Source organism: Orussus abietinus, unplaced genomic scaffold (assembly GCF_000612105.2).
Source record: "Orussus abietinus isolate OABI.00-Male unplaced genomic scaffold, Oabi_2.0 scaffold261, whole genome shotgun sequence".
Taxonomy (NCBI): Eukaryota; Metazoa; Arthropoda; class Insecta; order Hymenoptera; family Orussidae; genus Orussus; species Orussus abietinus.
The window spans coordinates 62279-84939 of NW_019394411.1; the positions used below are offsets into that span (position 1 = coordinate 62279).

The 22661-nt window shown below is 49.1% G+C and overlaps 1 protein-coding gene across 3 annotated transcripts in view; it reads right to left on the reverse strand.

Moving 5' to 3' along the window:
* Positions 1-22661, reverse strand: part of LOC105697255 (solute carrier family 12 member 4) — a 36267-nt gene that overhangs the window by 3021 nt on the left and 10585 nt on the right. The window contains exons 1-10 of one of the 3 annotated variants that reach the window (XM_012420409.2): positions 10465-10601; positions 6189-6283; positions 4248-4514; positions 3613-3798; positions 3185-3420; positions 2917-3104; positions 2648-2809; positions 946-2384; positions 632-739; positions 477-503 (exon numbers count right to left, since the gene is read on the reverse strand). In XM_012420409.2, coding sequence (XP_012275832.1) covers positions 477-503; positions 632-739; positions 946-2384; positions 2648-2809; positions 2917-3104; positions 3185-3420; positions 3613-3798; positions 4248-4514; positions 6189-6283; positions 10465-10498 — 2742 coding nt within the window. In that variant the 5' untranslated portion in view covers positions 10499-10601. Of the gene's footprint in view, positions 1-476; positions 504-631; positions 740-945; positions 2385-2647; positions 2810-2916; positions 3105-3184; positions 3421-3612; positions 3799-4247; positions 4515-6188; positions 6284-10464; positions 10602-22661 lie in introns of those variants that run through there. The other 2 variants (XM_012420407.1, XM_012420408.1) reach the window with 2 other exon arrangements.

Consider the following 22661-nt stretch of genomic DNA (forward strand, 5'->3'; position numbering starts at 1 on the left):
CGATTCGATATCAAGGGGCGTTCGGTCTTAAAATTGCGACCATGTTTCGGTGACTTTCAATGATTTCCATTGATTTCTGCTTGCGATTTCCAGCTGATCTTCACGTGACTTCGAACACTAAAATACGTGATTTCCTGAGTGAATAACCGCTCGACTGGAAGCGGTGGGAAAGCGATGATCGCTACGCAAACTCGACTATGAGACTCGTCACGATCCGAGATCGCAACACGAAGCTGAGGACGAGACGATGAAGACGAAGCTGACGCGCGAGTCGATCGCTGAACGTCGATCGATCGCCTCCGATAACGCGGTTCATAAACGAGGATCAAGCCCCGTAAAGGATTAAACCTCATAGACCAGCATCGAAAGAGGCGATCGACCGGCGATCGTTTGGCGATCTCTTCAGGGTATGCACGGGATCTGGATTCTCGGGTTCATCCGACAAACCGGAGGCAAGGCTTTCTCTTGGCGGGTACCTCGTTGAAGCTCGCCAACGTCTGCACCTTATCCGTGGCACGCAACAAACAGACAGATAGCGATCAGTATCGTCGGTTGGTCCGTCATCGGCGGCGCTAGAGGAGGATAAAAGAGCGCAGGGCAGGAAGCGAGTTCACCAGGTCAGGATACTCACCACGCCGAGGGACTCCTTCTTGTTCAGTCGCAGCTCGCGCAGCATCTGGTTCCTCTGTTCCATCATCAAGGTCCGCTCGTACGTGTAGGCGGAGATGTCGGAGTTCATCTGAAATCCCGCCGAAAAAAGGATAAACGTCTCGCTCCACATAAGAGTAGTCGTCATGAAAACTTGGCCAAAATTATTATTACACTTAATGTGTCATGAAAGGGTCATTCTGTATATATCAAAACGTGAAAATATTTATAAAACTTTTATCCAAAAAAAAATGTTCAAAATATTTATAAATAAATTTAGGTACTAAAATAGTCTACCATTTCGACGACCTCGACCTCGGCCTCTATCCTGAGATCATAGAGGAATTTCTTCAGGTCCTTCTTCATCTGAATGGAGTTGTCCTCCATCTGGGCGACGGTGAAGATCCGCATCTTGCAGTTCTTCCAGGTGCGGTGTTGCTTGAGGAGGAAGGGCAGCAGCATGAGAAGGCCGCCGTCGTGGACGATCCACCAGACGTCGATGTTGCCGACGACCTTCTCCGAGGAGTCTGGGAAGAAGTTGATGCCCTTGGGGACGAGAAGGGCCATCCTGGCCGCGGCGACGGTCCTGACGGCTTGAAGGAAGACCCTCCAATTGCGTTCGTCCTCGGACTGCCTCCACCGATACGGCCAGCCCAGGATGACGGTGTTCGGCTTCATGCCTCCCAGTCCAATGGTCTGGACAATAGTGCTAAGCCCGAGGACGACGTCCGCAGCCACAAGGACGTCGCAGAAGCCCTTGACCTTTTCCTCGGCCATGGTGTTGCGTAGATTCTGCTTGGCAGCGGTGGCCTCCCCGGAATTACGGGTATAATCCCCGGCTATGCAGCTGATGCAGATGGCAAGGCCCTTGCCAGCTTTCAGCTGGCTGGCGAAGGCGAAAAGCTTGCGATACTTCGGAGCCAGGTCGGTGTCGAGTTCGGCCAGGAGGAGGATCTGGGGCCGCCAGTTCTTGGTGTGCGGGGGACCCTCTTCGAGGCGCAACAAGGAGTAACGAGCAGCCGATAGAGCGAGACCGCTAATGCCGTCACCCCACTCCTTCTCGGCACCTCGGTACTCGATGTACTTGTAGATGAGGCCCGCCATGCCCATGGCGAGCAGGGCGTAGTACCAGCTGGTCATGAACATGATCGCGATGCAGAGGGCCAGCCCGAGGAAGGAAAGACTCCAATGGTAGTAGTGGAAACGGGGTCTCCAGTTGGGGGTGCGCAGCAACGTCTGCACGGCGCAGGCCAGGTTTACGAATCCGTAGCACATCAAGAAGAACATTGACAACAGTGGCGCCAGGTAGTCGACGTTCCCCAGCAGAATGCCGCACTGGCAGATGACCACGGTAAGAAGCAGGGCCCTGGTGGGTTCCCCACGGGACGAACTCTTGGCGAACGGACGCAGAAACGGGATTATGGCGTCCCGGGCGATGGCCTGGAGCAGTCTTGGTGCTCCCGTTAGAGATTGCAAACCTGCGCCCAGGGTCGACAGGAAGGACCCGATCAGGATCACCCATTGGTTCGGCCAGGCGATGTTCGCCACTACCAACTTTCCTCCGATGCTCTGACCGAACTTGTCGCGCAACAGGAGGTTATCCACGGTGCCGGCGAAGAGTAACACCGTCGACAGGTACACTGTCGAGGTCGTCAGGATGGCGCAGATCGTCCCAATCGGGATCGACTTCTGTGCATCTGCCAGGTCACCGGAACGGTTGGAGCCCGCCATGATGCCTGAAGAACGATAAAATATGCATGTTTTATCTAACTAACATGGATTGAGCCGTGAAACCCCGATCAAAGGCTCTAGATATAACAAAGCATCATAATATTTTCAAAACTTTTCTCCAAGATGGATGCCAAGTTATTTGATCCAAACAATTATTCTGTGAATTGACAAGATACTTTTTTGGTACTATTCAATTAAATGTTTCTTCGTCTCAATAACATTTTTTTTTCTCAGGGTATGAACTCTTTGTTTGGAGTAATCGACTAACCGGTTACGGACGGAAAGAAGATCCCGATCAGGATGGTGAACGACGTAGTGATGTCCGCCTGGATCTGATTGTACGAGGGCATGGACAGCTTGTCGACGTCCTTCGGGTCGTGGCCGTAGGAGATGAACTGCCCTTCCTCTTGAAAGCTGTCCAGAATATTTTCTGCGAACGTTGCAATTGCCCATGCCCTTACAATACTAACGAGACAGGCCGTCGACGCGACGCGACCCTGTGACCGCTTTTTCAGGGTCAAACGTCCTCGAACTTACCTAGGAAGACGCCGCTGGCCAGTCCGCGGATGCCATTGACAATGGTCAGGTTATTCTCCATGTAGTACGGGTCGCAAGCACCGGTTCCGTTGGCGCAATAGAGACTGTGCAAGTATCCAGTAGTGTTCTTGTTGCAGTCCTTCAACACGTCGAGGTCCTTCAGCAATCTTCGGCCGAGCACGCACATTCTGCCGGAAACGCGTCCCCTTATAAAATCCTTCACTCGTTGTCGACAATGAATATATTTTCTGCATGAAGGGTGGCTTACTTGAGCGAGTCGTTCCCGTTGAAATTGACAAAGAGTCCGATGTAGACCGCTAATATGGAGAGGATGACGCAGGCCAGGGCGACGGTGGCGAACTTGTTGACGAACTTCACCCCCACGAAGACGATTGTTCCCATGACCATGAGCAACCCCGTGCCGTAGACGCGAAAATTGTTGTACATGATGTTCGCATCCTTGGTGAAGTCGCCGAATATACTCAGCGAAGGCGCCATGTACGTCTGGAAGGAATCAGATCGCAAGGTGGTGAGTAATGGCGGCGCTCGTCAAAGGTAACGCGTAATGACTCGACTATCGCTCTTCAGGGTCGACCGATGAGTCGTTGGAGCAAGGCCGACTCGCTCTAGTCTAGGAAACGCCACCAGAAGCGGCATCGAAAGGAAAACCAGAAAAACCAGAAGGACTCGACCTACCAGGACGATTTCGACAGCTCCGATGATGTACATGGCGGCGGCCAGGGTGGTCCCCGTGTAGAAGAGCATGCCGACCGCCCCGCCAAATTCGGGACCCAAACTTCTCGATATCATGAAGTAGGACCCACCGGCAGGGACCACCCCATTGGTGGCGATGGCGCTCATACTGATGGCCGTCAGCATCGTCTGCAAAAAGAAAAGAGCCATGAATAACCGGATGATCATTCAGTCCATCGACTCGGCGCACATAGGAGTATTTACTATAAAAGCTTGGCTATAAGTCAATTTTTTAAAGTTGTATTTACATAATCGTAAGAAACAATTATTATGTTAAGAAGAAAAATTGACGTTGCTTTAAGCTATTTGTTGTTGATTTAAAATAATTCTGTTTACTCAATCTGACATTTTTTTTAGTCAACTTGTTTTCTTAGGGTATACATATACTTTTGTTCCTTACGTAGGAACAATAAATAGGGCTTTTTAATTACAGGGTGTGCATGAAATCATATTTAAATTGCATAAATTGTCAATTACTCTTCTTTAGGGGCCATTGAGTTCAGAAAATTATTTTGGCCCAGTTTTCAGGGCGAATACTCCTATGTGCGGCAAGTCCTTCGAATCGACGAGCTACTCACGACGCAGCAACAGCAGAGGACGATGAAGAAGCCCTGGATGGCACCCGCGGTTCCGACGACCCAAGTCAACCGGATGAAGAGGATGACCCCGAAGATGTTCTGGATACAGGGCAGGAAGACACCGATGAGGGTGCCCATCCTCGCCCCTGGGGCTCCCGCACCCTGGGCTGGTTTGCTGTCGGGGTCGGTCGCGGCCGGAATGGTGTTGCTGTAGTTCCTGAGATTGTCCAGCAACGTCGTAATGCGAGGCCGGTCGTCCAGGTCGTCCTGTGAAATGCATTTTTAGGGTGCGGCATCCTAGCGGACCTCGAATAACGAGCGAAGTGAACTTTTTGACGAACGTAGCTAAGGTCGAATGCTTAACCGTTTGAGTTCCAGGCAACGCGATCGCGCTGTTCAGATTTTATGTCGAGAAAACCCAGCACATTTCGAACGTTGTGGACAACTGACGGTGCGTCACCGATTGTCAAAGTCGCGCGCTCAGATTCACTGACCCAAGTACATTACACAGCTCCTTCTTTTAACTTCTTAACTTACAATATCGGGTGAGAGACGTGATAAATCAATCGGGCCAAAACATGAACAAAACGTGTGAGAGACGTGGTATGTCAATCGGGCCAAATGTAAACAAAACGTATGAGAAGTTACGTTCAGCCAAACCGTGAAATGGCCCGATGTATGACCGACACTTTTGTTGTTTATGGCATGCGCTATTGGAATTTAAATCGTAACGCAAGGGGTTAATGTAAACAATACATCTTACAATTCAAGAAACGCTATCGCGCCGAGTGGGATTCATCGACATAAAATAAACAAAGCGCTATCGCGCTGCTTGGGTCTTCTCGTACTCATTTAGAGAAAGCGCGGTTGCGCTGTTCGAGAGTCGGATTCTTCGACAGTGTTTTTTCAATACCCCCTAGGACTCAAACGGTTAAGGTGATATGAAAGTAGCATTTGATTGGCCTCGTTTATGAAACTTTTCCCCGATCTAGGTGTGTCGAATCGTTTTAAACTTTACAACGCGAATATGGATGCTATAAGGAAGTTCTCGACACCCACAAAACGTAACTTAAAAAAAAAAATGATAGCATGACTGTAGAGACTTTGAAAGTAAATCATGCATTTCTCCAAGGTTGGCATGCTTTGTACACCTTTGTCAGAGTTGCTTCTGATGTTGGTATTGCATATTGAATCTAAGGGCCGGTTGCACCGACATTCGAGATAAAATCCTTGATCAAGGATTACTTAACGCGTGATTACAGTCAATCACCCGACTTTAGGGGGTAATCAAACAATGGATTTTAATCTCCGATCAGCTTAATTTTTATCGGTACGATAAACGAATTGCACTAATTCAATACTAACTGATTATAGGTAAGAAACCCCACACTAATCACGGTTGGGGCAATCGGCCCTTGGTCTTGCAAACTCAATTTTTGGTCTTGCTTCCTCGAGTCTCGTATTTTTTGGGAGATCAAGACCAAGACCGATTTTTTCTCGCCGCCACTCTTGGGCCTGGTTCGATCGAGCCCTGAGAGAGGTCGACGAGAGCGACGCCCGGACCCCAGAAAATGCTCCTCTAGGGGCGAGGGTGTCAAGGTCGGGTAGATAAGAAAGTGGAGCGAAAGGCGGAACCTCTCGGGGCGAGGAGAGAGAGAGAGAGAGAGAGAGGCCCTTCGTTAAAACGGCCGCGGCCGAGACCAAGAACCCGGCCCGAGTGGGCACGCTTAATTGTCGTTGAAGGGAAACGCCGCGTTTCGAAGGTTCCTCTCGGGGACCCTCGAGGGGAGAACCTTCGGGGGTGGAGGACGGCCGAGGCCGAATTCGTTAGCGGCGAAGGCCTCGAGTCTCTCCGCGCCAATTTTCCCGCTTTTTTATCCACCGCCTCTCCGGAATTAACGCGCCCGGCCAACGCTCGCCAGAACGCTCCGGGATACTCACGCTGAACAGATACAGGTTGGTCTCATATTTGCTGCTCTTCTCCGAGTTCGAGCCCACGATGGGCTCGCCGTCCCCGCCAGCGCCGCCTTCATGGCCTGAAAAATGAAAGAACGGACATTCGAGAGAGATCGCAAATCGCAGTCGTACGAAACTTCGTACGTTTGAGGAAATAACGCGCAGGAGCGAGCCATAGAGATTAGCGACGTGACTAGTACTCTATCTCGGCTATATTCGAGTAACTGGAGCCGAGTCCACGAGTAAACGACTCGGAAAATGACGAGTCGAATTTAACGACTTGAAATCAAATGGGACATGGGACTCGTCATGTCGCTAATGGAAGCACATCCAGCAATCACGAGGGGATTTTTTTTCCACTACGTCAAAGGTCCACTTATTTCAGGAGGAAAGAGATTAGAAACATGCTCTTTCAATGACTATAATTGAGAAATAGAAATTTGAGTGGTAATAAAAATCCCGTAAGGAAATGGGGCATTTTTTTTTAAGTTATCTGACTCCGATTTACCGGGGGACTCGATGCCTACTCGTTACGAACCGGCGACACCGAATTGCAGAGAAGGCCCTCGTGTATATCTCGCAAGTATATCTACGCGAGTACCGCAATTTTCATGAATTAATTATACAGTTAATTACTTCCTGCCCGAACTGCGAAGATGAATAGAGGAGAGACCTGGTCGTTAAGAATTATTTAGTTCACGTTCCCGAAACCGGCCTCGATACAGGAGCGCACATAACCTCTCAGCTTATCGCGCGCTCGAACTTCCACCGCGAAGAGTCTCGAGAGCGGGTTTCGTGGCGTCGTGCTTAAAAGTTTCGATCGTTCGGCCGATTACCCGTCTTGATTACTTGATTCGGGAGTCGGCTCTATCTCGGTGACGGAAACGCGCCCCCGGGAGATGAGGAGGCAAAACTCCCGAGTTTTCTGCTTCCCTCTCGAGGTCTCCCCGACGCCCCCGTCGGTGGATATTTCCGATACTTCCGGGACTCTCGTCGAACCGGAGGACACTTCCAATATCCCTGGAAACCCGGACGCGGCGACGTCGACGGAAAACCGGCCGACTTTTCGAGACCAGCTCCCGAGAGTCCCCGGACTCCCGGGGAACCTTGACATTTTCTCCCATGGCATTTCCGACTGCATAACCTATGCGAAACTCGCGGCGAATAAAAATAAGCGGTCTCGGGATATCACCAGGTTCTGCCAAGTTGTGTCAAACGTCGAATTTTCGAGAGATCGGATGATGCTCGGCGTTCTGAAAACTCGGTATAGAATTACGGGTCCGGAGTAAGGGGATGGGGCATACAGCCATAAAATTAGCTACACCATGGATATACGGCTCCTAGAGCTACATTTTATCACATTTCATACAAATCAAATGCAAATTGCAAAGGAGATCTTTCCCCGTGTAGATATGGACCATGGTGCAAACAGATGACCTTCCACGGATATCTTATTTTTCACTCATTTTCCGCCTTCTCAAACACCGCCATCTTGGAATTTGTTAAAAACGTCATTGGTCGGTTAGCTAACATGGCTACTTTTTGATAAACAATCAGACATAATGAATGAATTCCTTGCGCATAAAACGTCACGTTGCCGCCTCCTCTCCACTTTTACTCTAATTTCCGTATTTTCTATTTCGTTCCATTGAATATGTATATATAACTCTTATCGAAATACGCTTTTCCGATCGCTCGTTGCTCCGATGTGATGAACCGTTTCTTATAAAATCTGGGGGGTTTATCAGCGCTTTGCAGTTAAAGGCCGGCTATTTTTCCCTATATTTCCCCGATTTCCCACATTCCTCATATAAATGCATGCCGGGTGATAATAAAACCGAATAAATAAACCCGGCGAACGAGCAGCGGTGACAATTGAGGGCAGATTTTCTCGTTTCTCTCGAATTCTGCGAGATCCGCGAGAGAGGGAGAGAGACGCAAGGGGTGCAGGTTGATGGACCGCGAAGCGAGCCCCCTTTAATTGGGAAAAAGATAAAAAAGTAACGAATCGGCCGCCTGGGGGTGAATAGGGCACCTGGGGGAACCAGGTCGGTAAAGAAATCGGCAGGTTCGGGCGACCTCGCGAGGTGTCGGGGTTGCCAAAAGACGAGTGGACCTCGAGAAAGAGGCTGCGGACGGGCTCGAGGGTTGCCCGGTGGGCAACCTTTTCGAGTGCTCGCCTCTCCCTCGAAACCTCTCGAAATCTCTGCAATTCGAATGCAGAGGCACTCCGGTACTCGATTGTGGGAATGTTCTATTCTATTGCCCTGGCGAATCGATCCCCGCTGAAAGCTCTCCGACAAAGAGCGCTACATTTCCATGAAAGAGAGACTAGAATTAAAAATTCAAAGAAATTTCCCACTCTCGCGCGACCAAGGAGAATAGGGTTAACCCAAAAACGTTACCACTAGCGCGGTGAAAAGAGGTTATGATGTACAGAGTCGGAAAGAATAACTTGACGAATCGTGGAGTTGGGATTTAATCCAAGTACTTGAGTATTTCCATGAAAGAGGCTCGAACTAAAAAATCAAAGAGATTCCACGACTACTTGGCCGAGAAGAATAGCGATCACTTTGAATTGTTACCATTAGTACGGAGAAAAGAGGTTATGATATACAGAGTCGGAAAGAATAACTTTGTAAATCGTGGAGCTGCGACTTGGTTCAAGTACTTGTATATTTCCATAAAAGAGACTGAAATTAAAAATTCAAAGGAATCCTGTTATTACTTGACCGAGGAGAAGAGCATTCTGCTTAAACCGTCGTCACTATTACCGTGAAAAAAGAGTGAGATATAGAATCGCACTCGGAAAGAATAACTTCACAAATCGTGAAATTGGAATTTAATCAAAGCACTTGTACGTCGCATGTCTCCGAGAACTGGCGCTTATCTCACAGTTGACGGTAACCTTTATCAATACTTTCTCTTAGGATGACGTACTCTCATATATTAATCAATTCATCGTTCGCCTCTTCGTCGAAATAATACAGGAATTAAGAGACATCCTTCGAGGAAAAGTCAACCATGACTACCCCTACGTCGCTCTTTCATACTTTAGGTATTTCCCTTTTCCTCCTCTTCCTTGTAACTCGATCGCGACATTAGAGCTCCACTACGACGTCTCTACAATTTTCTCTACCCCTTTTAATAATTGCTTCAGAATTTTAGAAATTCATTCAAGCTGCGCATCAAATCGGAATTTCCCAAGGATGACCAGAATTTCTTGCGATCGAGAGAGTAAACACCCTGAAGAAGGACGAGGGTGCTCGAGAAACGCAGGTCGGGTCGCCCCCGCATTCGACCCGGGAAAGGTGGAGCAATTTTTTTCCCCGGGAAAAAGGAGCGGAGGCGTCGGCGGCATCGGCGCCGTCGCCGACGGTCCGCTTAACGAGAGAGCGGCTCGTTTTACGGGCGCCTAATGAGAGGCCACGGGAGCGCAACTCGTGTCGTGTGCGCACTCATTTTTTATGCAATTTTCCGAGCGGCTCTTTTTTATGCGCGTCCGGCGCCTAGGAAGATGGTCGCGTCGATCGGACCACGAACTGACGCAACGAGTCTTCGATTCCGCGGCTGGCCTCGAGCCGGAGGACTCGTCGAGGAAATCAGAGCCTTGCGGTATTTTTTTTTTTTTTTTTTTTTTTTCATGCAAGAGACTCGCGACATTTTTCCGCGCAGAAGTCCCGCAGCATTTATCCTACACCGAGGTGTCTCGCAACAATTTTCCTGCACGGAGGAATCTCGCGATACTTTTCCTTGGTGAAATGTCTCGCGATATTTTCCCTGCACGGAGAAGTCTCAACAAATTTTCCCGCGAAGGAGTCTCGCGACACTTTCCCTTCCCGGAGGAATCCTCTGAAAATTCTCCAACCGGGAAAAATCGCGACATTTTCGGAGCCTCGCGAAATCTTTCCTATTACGAAGGGATCTCTCAAAATTTTCCCACCGAGGAAATCCCGATATCTCCGGCGTCTCGCGACATTTCTCCCCGGAGTCTCTCGGAATTTAATTCACGGAGGAGTCCCTTGACATATTTCCACGAAGGAATCTCCCCAGAAAACTGAAGATTTTCCCCCAGAGCGTCGCGTCCTATTCCCCATGTCTCCCAACATATCTCCGCATACTCTCTCAACATGTCCCCATGTATAAGAAATCTCGCGAAAAGTCGATCTCTATCGAGAAAGAGAGTGGTCTCCCGATCGGGCGATCCCTATCCCTATCCTTATCTGGGAGAAGGGTAGAGGGTGTTTAGGTGCGATCGTACCGGCCTCGACGGAGGTCTTCTCGGACTGCGCCATGTCGAGTCGGGGGTCGGCGGAGGTCCCGGGGGTCCTGGAGGTCCTGAAGCTCCTTGGTCCCGGGCGCTAGTCGCGCATCCCCGGCGGCGGCGAGAGTCTTCACGTGAACCGTTCGGGCATCGCCGATACGCGCGGGCGAGCGGGCTAGCGAGCCAGGACTCGGACGATTCGCGAGTCCGGATAGTCCGCAGCGGATCGTCGAGAGCGGCGGAGGTGGCGGTGGCTCGAGCCTGCCCTACCGTCCCGGGCGTAGTGAGCTGCCGCCCGCTTTTCCACCCGGATTCCGCGCCTGCGCGCCTGCGTCCTCGCTTTTCCGGGACACGCGCGGCTCTCTGCCCTCCGCCCAAAAGAGAGCGGTTCCAGCTCCCGGGTGCGTCCGGCAACCGACCGACACGTTCCGGCACCGGACCGACCCTCGTCTCTAACGCAACCTCCTCGCAAAAAAAGGACCCCTGCCCTGACAACGAGAACCAAGATTAGTTGACTGAAACGAATATATATAGTTGACACATACATTGTTACCTGAATCATATATGATTGCAGGAAGTAATAATTTTATCGAGAAGAGAACTTGACGTTGATTTAAACTATTTCTTCTTGATTTTAAATTATTTTGTTTCCCCGATCTGATATTTCATTGGAGGTGCTTGATCGCAGAATTTTGTTGCCGCAATGCGTGTTTCTTTGAGTCCAACTATTTTTTTTTTTCTCACCCGCTTCTAGAGTTCATCCTCGAGATTAACCATCAAATGCCAAATTGACAGTTTCTCTTACGACTTTCAAACATCAACCAATGACGACATTTTTCATGCGAATCTACATTAAGATAAAAAAATTAATCGAACCAAAGAGATATTTTATTAATTCGAAGAATAATTATTTGACTGTATGGGAAAAAAATTCGTACGAACTCGAGCACCGGATCCCAGGTCCTCCAGGAAATAATAACATAATTCCAACTCAACAAATTCGGAACGACATGAAAATCCCGCAAAGACCTCCCCCCAAGGAAATTGACCTCCTCGATTAACCTCGCATCGAGGGGTATCGATTGCACTGCGAGTCGACGTCCCTCCGCAGGCGGAGGGCCGCGATGCAACGACCGCACTCCGTTCGTCGCACTCGAGCGGATTTATCCCGGCGCGATGTATCCGCGATCGATTCGCCGTCCTCGAGGGTGCTCCGGGCGAGGCGATCCCTTTTGGGGCGCGAGACTCCGCGGAGACGGAAGACGGCACGCGGGGGTTTAGCCCGGCTGCACGGAGATTAAGGTCGGCCGATTCGAGAGGAGGATCCGCGAGGACTCCTCCCAATTCTGTGAAAAACACCTCCCAGGGAGGCCTGGGATCCGCGGAAATCCCTGCGGGGCACCCCTCCTCCAGAGGGTCCGTCGACCTGGGAACTTCCGGCCCTCGTTAAAACGGATAACCGGGACGCGTCTTTCGATTCGATTCAGCACTCGATATGCCTTCTCTTCGGACGTAGACCTCGTTAGGATCTCTGGACTGATCCATTCCGTTCTTTCGGAGGCATGGACGTGAGAATATACGGACGGAGTCCAAAGACCCATCTTAGATCAGGAGGAAAGGGAGGTAAGACGTCCACCCTGGTCAACCAATTCTTTGACCTTCCGATTTTTAGATCACCTTCATATTTCCTATTTGCTCTAACTTATTTCTTTTTGCCACTCCTTCACGTAAAACATCGTGACTACCCTTCTTCGTGCTACAAGTTGGCATATCGTACTTCGTTCACTGTTCATCTGGCCACGGTTCACTCCGTTCTTTACTTGCTACTCCTAAAATGAAAACTGAATCTCAGCCAGTCTGGATTTTGGCTGACCAATATGGCTACCTTTCCATTGTTCCTATGTGTTACTTGAATATTTCCCGCTAGCTTGGACTCCGTCTATATATTCTTACGTCCACGTTCTGGAATCCAACTTCTTCGAGGAGTTCATTCGGACGGGAAGACGGTCAACTCGCGGATCTTTCTCTTCGGGGTGTGTCAGAAAAAGAAAAAAATTAATTTCCGCAGAACAAAGGCAGTTCAGGACGGGTGTTTCGAGCAGTTTTTTCTCCTACTTTCTCCCTCCCTCCTGCGGTTTTCTCCATTTTTATATCCCTTTTTTCGTTTTTTTTTTTCCCGAAAGTAGAACAGACAGGCGGTTAAGCCGGCGAAATACGAGGGCCTGCACCGCCCGGAATTGCCTGCAACACGCCGGCTCCGGGCAAAAACAGGTGCAATATTCTGGGCTTGACACGAGTCGCATTGCACGACCTCCAGGTATGTACATCGAGTGCACCCGTCGTTATCGCGGCCGTTATCGGTGGGGAGAGCTTTATCAGCGGGTCGAGATGTGCCAGTGAATTCGGTGCTGAGCTTCTAAATTTCGGGATCATAGGATGGTCGGTGATGGACCTTCCTTGATTGTCGATCCCATTGTGATCGCGATGGCATCGAGAGACAGATAACAAGGGACCGAAGGGTTATTAGGTAATTATGGATTTTACCACTCGAACCCATGCAGAAATCACTGGAAATCGTTGCGAGTCACCGAAACGTTTTCACAATTTCAAAGCCGAACCGGAAAGCTTGTTATCGAATAGCATTGTCGTTCATCTCGTGAAATCAAAAGCAATCGGTTCTCAATGATGGAAATCACTTTCACTAATTTCCAAGCAAATAGCACCCCGTCTCTCCGAATCGTTTCAAACGTTTACGACATGAATCTAGAGGCTATAAGGAAGTTCCCGGGGCCCATGAAATGAAATTTTTTCTAGAAAATTTTAAAAACATCTTTGAACAATTTAAAAAAAAAAGAGTTGAAATTTCGTAAGCGTCAGGACTTTCCTTATGGCCTGCGTATTCACATTGTAAAGTTTGAACCAATTCGGTTCACGTAGTTTGAAGAGAAATTTCATAAACGGGACATCTGACTCCACTTTCACATCACTTTAAGAAAATTGAGTGTGAATTTTATTTTATTGTCAGTAGCCATTAAAGATCCGTTCAATTCAAAAATGTAATTTCTTTCACAAAAATGATTTATCCCCTCGGTATATCTCTTACGTCCATACGATGGACGAAAAATCGAATACTTCGAGTCGCTTCCGAAGGAGGGGCGCGAACAGCTGATCGGGTTTGCGACGATTTCCAGGATATCGAATCGAGCGAGGCCCTTGGGCGCGGTCCAAGTTGCGGATTATCGATTCAATTATTCCCGCGAAAAACTTGGCCGTAATAGGAGCGGGTCGCGGCCGTAACAAGAGCGCGGCGAAAAGCCGCCCGGCTTTTCCTCCCTTGATAAGGCGGATCGAGGGCGCCAAGGCGACTCCTCGTTTTTACGTAATCCCGGGGAAAAGTCGGCCCCGCCCCGGGCATCGAGTTAAGGGATTCGGACAAGTCTACAAGTGTCACGGGGATGCCACGAAATTCCGGGGAAATGCGCGACCGACGTCCCCGAGTGGGCCGCGGCCTCGCGATAACGGGGCCGAAATAATAAATCGCGTTATCCCCGCCAGCGAGCACCGGCATTTCCTTGGCAGTTTCCATTTTCCGCCCCGATTGTCGGATCTCTCCCTTCCGGCGAACGGCTTCGTATTTACCGCGTCGCCCGATCGCCCTTCATCGGCCCCGAAGGCTCGCGATCGCTTTCGGTCGCCATATTCGCTCTCGATCGCTCGGGGTATCTCCTGTCGGCCTCGATCTAGCTCCTTTCCTCTCGATTTCATTTCCCTCCCTCGGGAAATTAAGGACTTCCTGTACTCGGATCTCGCCTTTGATGCTAAATGTGGATCTGTAACTTGAAGGGAACGATCGATCGTTCTCTGCTCGATTCTGATCGATCTTGAGATAGGTTAAGTTAACAAGACAAGAAACCTTCAAGTTCATTTTCTAACCGGGGAGACGTGAATGTGTAGAGAAATAGTGTTGGGTAAAATTTGAAAATTCGAAAACAAAATAATAGTGATCACGTAAACAAGCGTCGGCCCTGATGAGTCTCGATCCCTCTCGATTGACTCTAATTGCTGCGATCCCTGTTAATTGACCATCTGTCGACTTCGATCTATCTCCTTTCCTCTCGGTTTGATTTTCCACCCTTGGGAAATTAAGGCTCGAACGTACACCTTGCTTTGATGTTAATTGTAGATCCGTAACTCGAAGACCGGGATTACTCGATCCTCCATCTTTAATCAGGGAGACGTCGACATGTAGAGAAATAGATGTCGAACAAAATTCGCGAAATGGTAGTGATCACGTAAACGAACGTCGGCCTCTCGACGCGACGTCGGCTCTGAAGGTTTGCGATCGCTCTCGATCGACCCTAATCGCTTCGATCCCTCCTAATCGACGTCCCGTCCGCCTCGATTTATCTCCTTTCCTCTCGGTTTGATTTCCCGCCTTCGGGAAATTAGAGCTCAGTCCTCGCTTTTCGCCTTAAAAGACGTCTTTCAGCCAATTATAGAGACCGCACGTAAAAAACGACTTTTAACGCCAAAAAACTCTTTTCTCAAAATCATTTCCAAACATTAACTCGCCATTATTCGTATATCGTAACGCTCACGATTGCCAAATCAATTTCACCGGATCCAAAAAATTTCTTCAATATCCTTGATAGACATTCCCACGTCTATGTTGCTGCAAGCGATTAATTTGACCTGGAGAGGGCATAACATTTTTTTTTTTTCATCGCCATTTACTAAAGCGCTGTTTTCGTGCGCATGTACGTGTGTCACGAAACAAAGGTAACGCTTTTTCGGCGGGTTCCGGTTCGTATTTTGAAAATCGCCGACACATGTCCCCCCCTAAATCGAGGTCAAGGATGTCAAAGTTTCATCGGATAAAAAAAATCCCGATCGCATGATCGAGATTCGGTGATTGGTTGATCAAGTTTGGCGCAGTCGAGCCACCACGAAAAGCCTTGCCACCGAAACCGGGCGCGACGGCGCTCGGGGTATATCTAGTTTCCAGATATCAATTCGGCATTATTTGTGCCCTAATGCTAACAATTGTAAAATCAATTTCACCGCATCCAAAAAATGTCTTGGACCTCTTTGATAGACATTCCCGCGTCTATAGCTTGCCGCAAGTAATTAATTTCGGCTGGAGAGTAAATTTTCTCGCTCAGTGTACGGCATTACGTCCTCCACCGGGATCCTTTAATCAGGAAGACATCGGCAGGAAAATCAGTGGCGGATAAAATAGGGGAAATAGTAGTGATCACGTAAACGAGCGTCGGTCTCGGCGCCGTCGGCGGCGTCCGCGGGTCTCTCCGGCGGCGCTGGCGTCGGCGCAGCGTCAGCGAGATTCGATCGAGCCGGGGCAGGGGCAGAAGCAGGACCGGGAGAGGTTGCACCCGTCCTCGGAAGAAGCTCTTTAGCCGGGGAGTCCGCAAAGTGGGTCAGTGGGCGATCGCATCCCACTTGCCTACCCGAGCGCCGCGACGCTTGCGTAACGTAACGTTCCCGGGTTTGACGTCACGGCCGACCCCGTGACGTCACGCATCGACCACCACCAAGAGGTAGGCGCCCCGACGTCGTCGACGTCGACGTCGACGCCTCTCCTGGGAATGCGCCTGGACGATGTACCTGGACGCCCACCTCGATCATCGTCCATTGGGTCGCACTCTACAAAATTTGCGGGAAAATTTGAAAAGCCACGAAAGTTATTCCGCGATGGAATAATATACTAAAATACGGATCGATAATATCGATTGCATCTCGTTACCTTTTCGGCGTGGAACGATCGCGAATGAACATTCCCCGGCAGATATACGAAGTTTCCAAAATTATTTCGAGACGAAACTAGTTACGAAAATGTCAATCGATACTATCGATCGATTCTTGCCACCTCTCCGGTACAATAATACCGATTCGTAGAACGAGCTGGAAGGAAGATCATTGTTACAAAAAAGTGTTTCGAACTTTCTGAACAGCTCGCCGTCTTGGCTGCTGCAACTGACATAATGGATTCGTTCACTTTTTCCTCGTCCGAGGGAAACGAGGAGTGCCAGAGAGAGAGAGAGAGAGAGAGAGAGAGAGAAGACGTGTTCATCGTCATGGAAGGATTTCGTGAGAGTACACGGGACACAATATGAGTCGATCTTATCAAACTAGATCGATAGCGATCTCTCGCCGAGGACAGTGGACCCGCCTCGTTGCATCGGCAGCGTTTCCTATTCGCGTCTCCGCGTCCATCGGCGGATTGTTTTATGTAATATAATGCGATTACAGCGAGGTAAGCTATCTCCCGAGAGATCCGCGAAATCCGTGAGATCTGTACACTTTCAGCGGATTTACGTCCTCATCCGGAATTCATGAACCTAACCCCCCTCCTTACCCCCAAGAGGGCGGAGGGGGGCACTCGCCATCAAGCCACGCTTTGATAAGCCGCGCGAATGGGAGGTAAACAGCCGGATATCGAGTTTTGCATGCGGGATGAAAAGGGCGCGCCGAAAATGAGAGACTCGATCGGCTGCCGCCTTATGAGCGATAAGAGATAACAGGGGGGTCGATTAAGAGTCGATCGACCCCGATCGGCTGCGATCAAGAGCCGATTCCCGCCAAGGAAGACCAGGACGCATTTCGACGCGTGCCGGTTCTAGAATCCACTCTCCTTCTTTCTCCATCTCCCGCATTCTCGGGCTCTCGCCCTCTCTCTCTCTCTCTCGCTCTCGGTCTCCAGATCGATAGAGCGGAGTCTGCGTCCCCCGCCTCGCGCGCTTCGCCGCTCGCGAGCGGCGACCGCGCGACCGCCCCCGCCGGCGGTCGGAGACGCACTGGCACCGACTCGTCGGCGTCCCCTAGTCGAGGGCTCGGATGAGCATCCGCGAGTCCCGGCAATCCGGCGAGAGAACAGTCGGCGCTAACGAGCGGGCCCCTCGAGTGCCCGGAGACGAGTTCCCGAATCATCCGCCCATTCTTCTACCTGATGAGTCGGAACCGCCGCTGGAGAACCACCTTCTGCGTGCGGAACCGTCGCGGCCGGGTCTCGCTCCCGATTTCGCGCGACTCTCGAGAAACGACCCTCGGAGGTCGAGTAAATATAGTTCGCGGTTTATCGCGCCCAGGGGGGGAATCCTCAGTTTCCATAATGATCTTCACTCCCGGAAACATAATACCCCGGGATACATAATGCACGTGTAAACTCCTACCTTGCTCCCATTAAGGTGATACGAAAGGGTCACTCTATATATATATATATCGGACCGTGAAAATATTTATAAAATCTTCCTCCAAACTGGGTGTACTGAATAATTTGAAACCTTAACAGGTGATTACATAGAGGTTCCAATGAAGGTCTTGAAGCTCACAAAATTTCATTTCTCGAGAAGAAGTTTCTTTTTCTTCTTTCTTGTCCGGGATAAATACATTTTTGTTTCGAGAAGTGTAACTTCGGGAGTTTCAAGACCTTCATTAGGACCTCCATAATCCCGCGTTATAGTTCCAAATTATCCGGTGCATCCAGTTTGGAGAAAATTTGTATAAATAATGTTTTACATATGACACTTTCGTAACATCTTAAAGTCATGACAAAGGGAGCAAAATTGGTGAGCAGGTGAATCATCGATTAATTCGTACTTTCGGACGCCGGTCGTTTAGATTTCGACTTACTCCTTTGCCCTCGATTTCCATTAGGTTGGAGGATCGCAGCAAAGGGATAATAACGAGATGATTTCCGGTATAGAGGAAACCGCGGATCGGAACTAGCTGTTCGGACAAAGGGTGGGGAAGGGAGATAGAATCGGCCGTTAAAAGGAAGGACCGTTTAGAGCGCGGCCCGAGGTCGGGCCGGAATCCGGGCAGGAATCCGGGGAATCCGAGCACGTCGACTTTTGTCAGCGAAAAAGCCGGATCTGGGCGAGGTAAGGGCGACGCGAGCTTCGGCTCTCCAAAGGAAGGCGCACCTCCCGGGGAAGGGAGGAAGGCCACGCTCGATTGATTAATCCGCACACTTGGGGGGCTTCGGATCTCGACCTGACACACCGTAGGCCCACAACGACCGACGGCCGACCCGGAGCGATCCGGACGCGAATTCCCATCGGCCGGTCGTAAACACACCGAAAAGGCCTCGACAGAGCCGAAGCCTCAGGATTTAGTTCCAATCGCGCCCAAATCGCCAATCCCTCCCACGGGGTGGGATTCCATTCCAGGGTGGTTATGCTGTCGCCCAACCCAATTTAATCGACTGGATTTTCTTTTTTTTTCCCCCCAAAAAAAACGGAGAAATACATCGCCGAGGAGCGATGAATCCCGGGCGAAGGATCGATTCGCCGAACCGAATCTAACTCGCTGGATTTTTATCGAGAAAACTCTTCTTGAAGAAACCCGGAAAAGAAAAAACGAAAGAACACACACATCGCCAAGGAGCTATAAACCTCGGGTGAAAGATCACCAACCCCTCCCTATGGGGTTGGATTCCTGCTCTTCCATGGGAGAAATTTCTCTTATACGCACCATTGAGCATAGATACGTCGTCAAAGGGAAACCGTTATGACATCACGGTATCAAAAAAATACGGAAAGATAAGAATTATTTCGACAAAGCGCCATTCCGAAAGAAAGAAAAAAAAAAATGCATGAAAAATTCCTCTCCCCACGAGGTAGGACTCCAGCTCTTCCACGGGAGAAATTGCTTCTATACGCCCCTTTGGATAAAGAAACGTTTTGAATGGAGAAAGGAAAACCCTTACGACGTTAAAGTATCGGAAATGGTAAAAATTACTTTGATAAAGCGCCATTGAAAAAGATAGTACGTAGAAAATGGCCTGGCCTTTACGCATCGTTAATAGAGGAAATGCGGGAGGTTATTATTGTTTCGATGGAGCACGATATGTAAGAGATCGATGTATATGGGAAGAAAATGGCCGGTCGTTGCGCGGACATCGATTATGTCATTTTCGGGGCGGCAGCTCGACCGAAAGGGGGTCGGGACACTTGGGAAAATCGACGCCAATCGCTGCCCCTTTAGGGAAGGCCGGGAAGGCCGCGAGTGGCCGCGTGCCAAGAGTGCACCAGAGCAACGGGCGCATCTCAATTTCCGGAGCCGAGGTGCGGACTTCCCGAAGGGTTAAGCGACTCTAACTCTCTCCGATCGGGTGGACACGCCAATGAAGCACGTTCGGCCGACTCGTGATCGTGTCTGGGATATTTTCCCATTTTTTTTTTTTTTTTCTTTCAAAATGTCGCCCCATCTTTCCGAATTAAGAGCCGTGGGGCTGGCTAAGGGGTCACCTCTCGAATAAGGTCTAAACGAGGTTCACGTGCGAGTGAATTAACGAACACCCCAAATTACGGGTATATTTAGGCGATTCGTGGTCGCCAGTCGTTTCGAGGATATTTTTCGATTTTTTTAACCCTTTCGTCCTGTCTTCCTGAATCAAGGGTCGCGAGGCTCGCGGGAGGCCGCCTCTCGAGTAAGGTCTAAACGCGGTTTACTCGGCAGAGTATTAACGAACATCCCTAATTACGGACACGGAGTGTAAGCCGGCGCCGAGTCCGGTCGTCGGAGTCGCAAAAGTCAAAAGAGAGCGACAACCGTGCAAAGAAACCGACCTCTTTCAGATGCACCGAGCGAGAGAGAAGAGAGGGGTTGCAATCGAGCAGACATTAAACACTCCGTTGAGCGTTAAAACGCCTTCGCGAATCTTAAACCCGGGAAAAAGGTCGTCGGCAAGGTAAAAATAATCCTCTCCCTCTTTTCCCCTCTGCAGACGTTTCTTTCTCCCTCCCCATAACGATTTTCCTCTTCCGTTCCTGCGGATCCGCTGTTAATAAAATCGGTACGTCCATTAGACGTTCGAAAACCCCCTTAAATCACTCGGCATGAACACTTGCTGGGAACTTTTCCGCAGAGTGCATAAATGTAAAACGTATCTAAATAAAATCAGCGCGTCGATAGGACAATCGAAAACCCGTTAAACCTCGGCATAAACTGGCGAAGTTCGAGCGACGATGACGGATTGGCGAGGCGAGATCAATCGGGCGATCTAATTAAATGCTCGCTCGATCGCGGCGCCGATTACTCGCGCGCGTTTGGCAGGACAACGGATTACTCCTCTACTTATCCCCCGATATCCTGCCGAGATTATGGCATATCGCCAGTTTTTCCTTCCCCCCTTTTCAGCGGGCACTCCATCAACGTCTCGTCGCCCCGTGCCAGGAATGCCTCGGCGTTTGCACTTCGCGCACGTAAGTCAATTTATGCTCATTTATGCCGCTCGTTTATGCATCGCGCGCGTCCACGAGCTACGCGTCTCTCTTTCAGCTCTTAAAGCGATGATTAATACCATTCGGCGTCCGGCATCTGGAAACGCTACATTTTTTCCCTTGTAAAACGAATTTCTGGTATTTCATTGAGAACTTGCGAGAGGTTGGGTATTTCCGCGAGGACTTGCATTTGAAGGTACAACTAATCAGTTGAATTTAATGAATTTTTGCGAAAGTCGCTGTTTCGACTTATGCGTGTTGTCTGACTATTCCGAGAGTTGATTCAGGTAATAGAAGAAGTAACTTTCCGATTGGTCCTTCCTTTCTCTTTTCTAATATATTCATTTGCAGTCACTCTACATTGACATGCAAATATATGTACAAATAATTTAGCCCTATATATATTTTAACCAGGTGTATTTAATTTTATATGGAAACATATTCAAAATTTATTTAAAATGGGAAATGCAAAGTGGTTCTTTTTTGTCCTTATTAGAAATATAAAATAGAAAATGGCATGTAATGTTTTAAATATTTATTTCAAATGGATTCAATTAAGATAGCCCAGTGTATACGTATCTCTATGTACATCTGTATATCTATGCTCACCGCCGCGCTCTATCACGGCCGCATCTTTTATGGCTTTTATGTCTTTTCTTCCTCGTTATCGAGCAGTAAAAATAAAATCTAGACCGGCGCTAGAAGGTCAACTCCCACTGGATGTGCTCTTTTTTCCGATGAAAAGGAATGCAGGGCACATCCTCGGAATCCTCCTTACGTGTGCGGATTACCCGACGAGAAAAACAACAAAATTGACGCCTGGTCACGAGACCGATAAGACTATCGCATTATCCAGTCGTATTCGGTCTGAACTGGCGTTATAAAAAGATAATGGCTCGGCTAAGAAAGGTGTGCCGCCCGTCGATATTGCATGCCAACGAGGGCGGTCAGCCACGGGCACACTTCCACTTTTCTTCCTCGAGATTGTGAGAAGTTAGTTCAAAGGATAAAGAAATAATTTTTTTATTTAGAAATTTTTTTTCTCAGTCCACGCTGACAAGGAAAAAGAAAGATTAGTTAATTCAAACAAATATGTACTGTCGATGTGTACATCGTTACCTAAATTATATATAATTGCAAAAAACAATTATTTTATTAAGAAAAATTCGTGTCGGTGTAAACAGATATTTCTTTACTCAATCTGACATTTCTTTGGACGCATTCCGAGGATTTCGTTGTCGCAATGAGTATTTCCAACGTTTCTTTATCTCAGTGTACCTGTGCGAGAATGTTTATTTTATCCGCTAGCAAAATTCGTCTATAGGCGGCAGTGAAATCTCCAATTAAACCTCCAGCCTCAGAAGGAGATAAAGCGCGGTCAGCCACGAGCTTACTAGCACCTGCGGAACCATGACATTTACCCAACCATGTTCACTGTGTTTAGTGGAGACTGTAGTTGACAGTGGAAATTACGATTACATGAGAAGTACCGGAAGTAGATAAATCACGGTCAGCAACGGGCGCACTTGCACCTGCGCAATCCTGACGTTTGCCTAACCATTTCCATTTCATTCACCGAAGATCGGATTTAACAGTGGAACTTGCATTTGAATGATCAGCTCTAGATAAACCACGGAGTTTATCCGACCATTTCCACCTTCTTTCCTACAGACAAACGTGGCAGTGGAACCCCCGATCGAATGGCCAGGCTGGTACGTACATATGCATGGTCAACCACGGGCGCACCTGCCCCAGGTGAACCACGGACTTTGTCTGACCATTTCCACCTTCTTTCCTACAGACAAACGTGGCAAGTGGAACCCACGACCGAATGGCCAGCCCGGGAAGTGTATAAAGCGTGGTCAGCCGCGGGCGCGTTTCCACTTTCTCCATTTCGTCCGACCATAAACTCAGCTCACTTACTCGAGGCGAGCGGGCCCGACTTCGACGACG